The 7,415-nt window shown below is 45.7% G+C and overlaps 1 protein-coding gene across 3 annotated transcripts in view; it reads right to left on the minus strand.

Moving 5' to 3' along the window:
* traip (TRAF-interacting protein) overlaps nucleotides 1-4,768 on the minus strand; it is a 43,677-nt gene extending 38,909 nt beyond the window's left edge. For all 3 annotated transcript variants that reach the window (XM_078543188.1, XM_078543187.1, XM_078543190.1), the window contains exons 1-2: nucleotides 4,595-4,768; nucleotides 2,936-2,993 (exon numbers count right to left, since the gene is read on the minus strand). In XM_078543188.1, coding sequence (XP_078399314.1) covers nucleotides 2,936-2,993; nucleotides 4,595-4,692 — 156 coding nt within the window. In that variant the 5' untranslated portion in view covers nucleotides 4,693-4,768. The remainder of the gene's footprint in view (nucleotides 1-2,935; nucleotides 2,994-4,594) is intronic.
* Between the last annotated feature and the right edge of the window lie 2,647 nt (nucleotides 4,769-7,415).

Consider the following 7,415-nt stretch of genomic DNA (forward strand, 5'->3'; position numbering starts at 1 on the left):
GTATGTGCAATGAGAAAGGATTAATTAACAATCTTGTTGTGCAGGGTCCCTTGGGGAAGAGCAAGCATAAAAATGATAGAATTGTCCATTAAGATGGGGAGTGAAGGAGTTGAATCCGAAACTAGGGTCCTGAATCTAAATAAAGGGAAGTACGAGGGTATGGAGTTGCAGGTTGGCAATGATGAATTGGGGAACTGTATTAAGGGTTGACAGTGGATAGGCAATGGCTAATATTTAAGGAACATATGTGTGAATTACAACAATTAATCATTCCTGTCTGGTGCAAAAATAAAACAGGAAAGGTAGTTCAAACATGGCTTACAAAAGAAATTAGGGATAGTATTAGGTCCAAAGAGGGGACATATAAAATTGCCAGAGAAAGCAGCAAGCTTGAGGGTTGGGAGCAGTTTAGAATTCAGCAAAAGTGGACAAAAAGATTGATCAAGGAGGGAAAAATGGAGTATGAGAGTAAAATTGTAAGGGACATAAAAACTGACTGTAAAAGCTTCTATAAATATGTGAAGAGAACAAGATTAGCAAAGACAAATGTAGGTCCCTTACAGTCAGAAATGGGGGAAATTATAATGGGGAACAAAGAAATGTCAGAAGAATTGAACACATTATTTTGGTTCTGTCTTCACAAAAGAGGACACAGATAATTTCCCAGAAATGTTAGGGAACCAAGGGTCTAGTGAGAGGGAGGAATTGAAGAAAATATTAGTAAAAAGAAAATGGTGCTAGAGAGGTTAATGGTGTTAAAGGCTCAAAAGTCCCCAGGGCCTGATAATCTACATCCCAGAGTACTAATGGAAGTGGCCCTGGAAATAGTGGATGCATTGGTGGTCATCTTCCAAAATTCTATAGACTCTGGAGCAGTTCCTACAAATTGGAAGGTGGCAAATGTAACCCCACTATTTAAAAAAGGAGAGAAAAAACAGAAAATTACAGATCAGTTAGCCTAACATCGATAGTGGGGAAAATGCTATTATAAAAGACGTGGTAACAGAACACTTGGAAAGCATTAACTGGATTAGACAAAGTCAATATGGGTTTATGAAAGGGAAATCATGCTTAACTAAGCTACTGGAGTTTTGTGAGGATCTAATTAGTAAAACAGATAAGGGAGAATCAGTGGATGTGGTGTATTTGGATTTCAAGGTTTTTGATAAGGTCCCACATAAGATGCCAATGGGCAAAATTAAAGCACATGGGATTATGGGTAATATACAGGCATGGATTGAGAATTGGTTGACAGACCGGAAACAGAGAGTGGGAATAAATGGGTCTTTTTCCAGGTGGCAGGCGGTGACTAGTGGTGTACCGCAGGGATCAGTGATTGGGCCGCAGCCATTCACGGTATATAAATGAGTTGGATGAGGGAACCAAATGCAATATTTCCAAGTTTGTTGATGACACAAAACTGGGCAGGGTTATGAGGAGGATGCAAGGAGGCTTCAGGGCGATTTAGACAAGTTGTGTGTGTGGGCAAATACATCGCAGACGCAGTATAACATGGATAAACGTGAAGTTATACGCCTTGGTGTGAGAAACAGAACGGCAGAGTACTATTTAAATGGTGATATATTGGGAAACGTGGATGTACAAAGGGATCTGGTGTCCTTATACACCAGTCAATGAAAGTAAATAGGCAGGTGCAGCAAGCAATTAGAAAGGTAAATGGTATGTTGACCTTCATTGCAAGAGGATTTGAGTTCAGAAGTAGGGATGTCTTACTGCAGTTATACAAGGCCTTGATGAGACCACATCTGGAGTATTGCGTGCAGTTTTGGTCTCCCTACCTAAGGAAGGATATACTTGCCATAGAGGGAGTGCAGGGAAGGTTCACTAGGCTGATACCAGGGATGGCAGGGCTGTCGTATGTGGAGAGATTGATTTGACTGGGCCTGTATTCACTAGAGTTTAGAAGAATGAGAGGGGATAAAATTCTAACTGGATGCAGGGAGGATGCTTCTCCTGGTTGGGGAGTCTAGAACCAGGGGCAACAGTCTCAGGATACAGGCCAGGCCATTTAGGACTGAGATGAGGAAAGATTTCTTCATTCAGAGGGCAGTCAACCTGTGGAATTCTCTACCACAAAAGACTGTGGAGGCTGGGTCACTGAGTATATTCAAGAAAGGAATTGATAAATTTTTGGCTATTAGGGGCATCAAGGGGTATGGAGAGAAAGCGTGAAAAAGGCGTTTAGAGAATCAGCCATGATCATATTGAATGGCGGAGCAGGCATGAAGGGCCGAATGACCTACTCCTGCTCCTAGTTTATATGTAATTTAATCTCTATTGTCACCATACCATATTATGACCAATGCAGGCAAACAGCCAGTTTCCAAACCTCTGCCCTTTGGGACCAGCCACGGTCAGAAAATGGAGGTCACTGAGTGAGGAAATTATGCCCATCTCTATCACCTCAACAGTTTAATTTCCTGAACTAAAGGTCTTCAACCTGAAATGTTAACTCTCTTTTCTCTCCCCACAGATACCAGCTGAGTGTTTCCAGCATTTTCTGTTTTTATTTCAGGTTTCCAGCAGTCGCAGTATTTTGCGTTCGTCTTTCATTTTCTCCTTTTCTCTTGTTGAATATCAGCAGCCTGTGAGTACTTTGTTTGGCTTCCCATTCTTCATGAAAGAGCCCAGACTGAGAGTACTGGAAGATTACTGGACCAGAGATGAGGGGGTTCACAGGTGAGGCAAATGGGTGTCCTCACCCATTTCGCAACACACGCATGTAGTGCTTTCCATCAAAGCAAACCTGCCTGATTGTCATTACTCCACCAAGCCCTAAGACTCAAAGACAAATGTAGCACTCTAATATTCTAATAGTTGAACCTTTTTTTGAAATCATAACATGCCCTTACACCAGAAAGACACCGCATGGAAACTGCATTTTCAAAAGGGTTTGTCAAAACAATTATAGTACCTTTATTCTACACTGAGGACAGGTCCGAGATGGGGCACTGTGAAACCACTGAGCGAGACTGTAAAGAGCAAAATAAAATTAGTGGACAATTATCTGCAAATAAACACGACTTTAAGCAGAACTGATCAACTTTCACATAGAATGAAATAATTTCAATACTTGCAGTGTCTTGGGAAACAATTAAATGGTTTCAGAGAGTGCACCCTGCTGTTTAAGAGTATTGTATTAGCACAGAATGCTTGTTGCCTTCTCCATTAAGTATTGCTCTTCACAAGATAGATTGTACGAATTGAAAAGGTGCCTTATAATTTTCATTGCAATAGAAATTTAAAGTATTACATAATAGATGCAGTAACCTTGAAACCTTCCTGTTGAAACACAACTCCCCCCACCCCCGCCTCACCTCGAAAACATTGTTACAATTACAATTCAGTCACTTTTCCACTATTACAATTCACTCACTCACTCCAAGAAATTCCAAAATCACCTTTTCTAATTCGCAAATTACTATCAGTCAGATTGGACATGCTTGGAATAAGGAAGTTTTAGAGACAGCTGGTACATGAGGATATGGCTAACCTTGAATATTGGATTATGCTGATATTATGGATAATTAAATTGCAAGGCATTTTTAATCTGACCTTTTCATAATTGATAAATACCAACTCCAATCTAATCCAGGTCTTTAAAATGCTAAGCAGCATCTATAAAAGCATCTGTTCAGGATACGCACTATCTAATTTTCTCTTTCATCTGATCTCTGTGGGCCACGCAGCAACTGTGTTCAAGAGGTAACTTGCTCTTGGTCTCTGTGCTGTTCAACCAACAGTATGTACTCAACAGCAACCTGGGGCCAACTGTCTGATTCTCCCACATGTGAGGAGACTATTGATCTTAGTGCCCTTTCCCCAGACTCTGCTGAGTTGAGAAACCTCGTAGATTGCAGAAAACGCAATCCATCTTTGTACAGTGCATCATGTAGGAATGTAGGACCACTCCTCCCAAAATAATTATTCATGCGATGTTGAAACATTTAAGTACCCAATGCCATCTAAGAGATGGATTAGAAATGCTCTGTGACCAAGTGCAAAGACATTACATGGAGTGGAATTATAGAGAACATAACTGGGCAGAAACAGGCCATTCAGCCCAGATGGTCTATGTCAGTGCTTATATTTCACACGATTCGGCTCCCCCCCCCCACCACCCAACTTAATCACCCCACAATATCAACATACCATTTGAGCAATATTAATACAGTACTACCACCGGTGTTGCTGATGGCGGGTATATGCCAAGCGCACAAAGTGCCCCAGTGTTGCTCTGCGCGCATCTCTGGAAAATGTCCCGTGGCAGAGCAGCTGATCAACTGGTGGGCAGTGATTAGTTAAAAAAAAAATCAATGGGCTCTGGTTCCACAATCTGATTGTTCACAGGAAGTGTAAATCACTGCATCACATACACAAGACTGCATAATAGCGATAGCTCTGGTCTTATCCAGAATACAACTTGTCAAGCTGGATAATGGAGATTGTAACATTATATCCATACCCTGCAATCATTCTACTCATTTCAAGGATCAGTAATTGCAGGGCTTTGCTATTTTAGAACTGCTGTTTATCTCATTTGAAATTAGTTGCTTCTTTTTTCAGTACTCACCACTCATTGTGAAACGTGTGCCCACAATGGATGGCTGCCACATCCTTGAAATTATCAAAGTAGTCAGAACAAATTGTACAGTAGGCGCGAATTGGCATTCTCTCCTCCTTCTACATCAGCAGATAACATCAACCTGTATCTGTTAATACAACTGCAACTGCTGTGGTCCTACCCTGTCAGTTTAAGAAAGAAAGAAAACATTAGTATTGACGCCTGAAAGATTTGTTCACATGGGAGGTCACATGCTGGAACTAATCTGAAACAATGGCCTGTGCTGGACAATACAATGATGCCAATGGTTTTATATCAAATCCTTTTGTGCATTTATCACAAATCATAAAATAGTGCAGCACAGAAAGTAGCCATTCAGCCAATCAAGTCTGCATCATACTTATGCCTAAATATAGAATCTGGAAACAGGTGTCTGAATAACTGCACAATCCTGCTCACCAGGGAATTTTTCCAATTAAGTATGTACCATTATTCAACATTAATATAAACATTTTAAGCCACAATAGCACTTTGGGGAGCTCGTACACTCTTTCAGAAGTGCAAGCAGAAGGTTCCAAGGATCTCCCACGAGGAAACATTTTTGCAGGTCCTTATACAAGTGCCTGCATTTGAGAAGGAGTCATTTATAACAGCACAACCCATTTGTACCCAAAGCAAAATCCCATGGATGCAGGCTATCTAAAGTGGTGGGAATGGAGAAATTGTGGGCTGCTTCTTGGTGTGTGCAGTTTGTCAATGGTACATGGCCAGCAGGGTACCCCACATCCCCAGTTTTCTTTAACCACATTCTCAGACTGTGGCAACTCGCTCCTTCTGATATTCTAGTATCTCTGGAGTTTAGAAGAATTAGAGGCCATCTCATTAAACCTAGTGAAGGGGCTTGGTAGGGTAGAAACAGGGATTGTTTCTACCGGTTGGGGAGTATAAAACACGGGGGCACAGTCACAGGATAAAGGGCCAATCATGTAGGGCTGAGATGAGGAGAAATTACTTCACTCAAAGGATTGAGAATCTTTGGAATTCTCTGTCCCAGAGCTCCATTGTTGAATACACTTAACGCTGGGGTAGACAGATTGTTGGTCTCTCAGGGAATTAAGGGATATGGGGAGTTAAAGCCCGAGATCAGCCATGAGCATACTGAATGGCAGAGCAGGCTCGATGGGCCATGTGGTCTGTTCCTGCTCCTATTTCTTGTGTTCCCTATACCCATCTTTTGTCTCTTTACTTCTTCCATTATGTCCCCTTTTGCCATTGAATCTTTCCTGCCTTCCGCCCTATCACAGGCCCTCTCTTTTGTTAATTCCATGTCCCCTTTCTGTGTATTTGCTTAAAGCTTGATAAATCTCCCACATCTTCCAGTTTTGATGAAAAGTCTTCGACCTGAAATGTTAGCTGTTTCTTTTGCTACTGATACCCACCAACACTGAGCTCAGTGGCCCCCCTTGCTCAGGCAGCGGAGACCTCTCCCCGCAACACCCTCCCCCGCCCTCCCCTCCCCAACTCCGGAGAGTAATCTGCCCCATCTCCCTCAGGCAGCGTGGTGGCCCCAGGCCCTCCCTCAGGCAGTGTGACCACCACCCAACCCCATCGATCCCTGTGACCAACCCCACCCCCCCCAAAACCCTCGGGAAGTAAGGAGACCCCTCCCCCCAATACATCCCCCAACTCCGGGGAGCGCAGTGATCCTCCCCACCCCCCTCAGGCAGTGCAGTGACGCAGCCCCCTACCCCACGGATCCCAGGGACCCTCACTCCCTCAGGCAATGTACAGACCCCTCCCCGCAAAAACACACCCACTCTGGGGAGCGCAGTGATCCTCCACACCTTCCTCGCGCGCTTTCCCTCATATGCCCCCCTTGCACTCTCTCCCTCACGCACCCTCCCTCATATTCCCTCCCTCTCTCCTCCCCCACGCCTACTCTCTCTCCCCCCTCTCTCGCTCTCCTGCCCCCTTCATCTCACTCTCTTGGCCCCTCTTCCTTGCTCTCCTGCACCACCTCGCTCTCCTCACTCATTGTTCTCTCCCACCTCTCTCTCTCATTCACTCCCCACTCTTTCCTCCCACTGCCCCTTTCTCACCCACTCTGTCCCACCACCCTCATGCCCCCCCCCACCACCTCACTCCCCTCTGCCTTCTCTTTCCCTGCCCTCTTCCCCTCTCTTCCCCAGGCCACCTCTCCTGCTTCCCTCCTCTCTCTCCCCACGCTCCTCCACCTATCTCTCTCTCCCCTCACCCACCATAACTCCCCCCCTCACCCACCATCACTCTCCCCCCTCACCCACCATCACTCTCCCCCCTCACCCACCATCACTCTCCCCCCTCACCCACCATCACTCTCCCCCCTCACCCACCATCACTCTCCCCCTCACCCACCATCACTCTCCCCCCCTCACCCACCATCACTCTCCCCCCCTCACCCACCATCACTCTCCCCCCTCACCCACCATCACTCTCCCCCCTCACCCACCATCACTCTCCCCCCTCACCCACCATCACTCTCCCCACTCCCCGATCTCTCTCTTTCCCCCATCTCCTCCGCTCTCTCCCCCTCTCATCCCCCGCGCTCGCTCTCCCCCCATGCTCTCTCCCTCACCACTGTCTCCTCCCCCCCTTCTCCCACCTACTTCCCCACCCTCTTTCTCTGTCTGACCCCCTCCCCATCTCTCTCCCCACCTGCCTCTATCACCACCCACCTCCTCCTCTCTCTCTCTCCTACTCCACCCTCTCTCCCCTCTTGCTCTCCACCTTCCTCCCCTCTCCCTCCCCTCCTCCCCCCCCATTTCCCCTCCGCCCACCTCTCTCCCCCTCC

Source organism: Cetorhinus maximus, chromosome 6 (assembly GCF_964194155.1).
Source record: "Cetorhinus maximus chromosome 6, sCetMax3.hap1.1, whole genome shotgun sequence".
Classification (NCBI taxonomy): domain Eukaryota; kingdom Metazoa; phylum Chordata; class Chondrichthyes; order Lamniformes; family Cetorhinidae; genus Cetorhinus; species Cetorhinus maximus.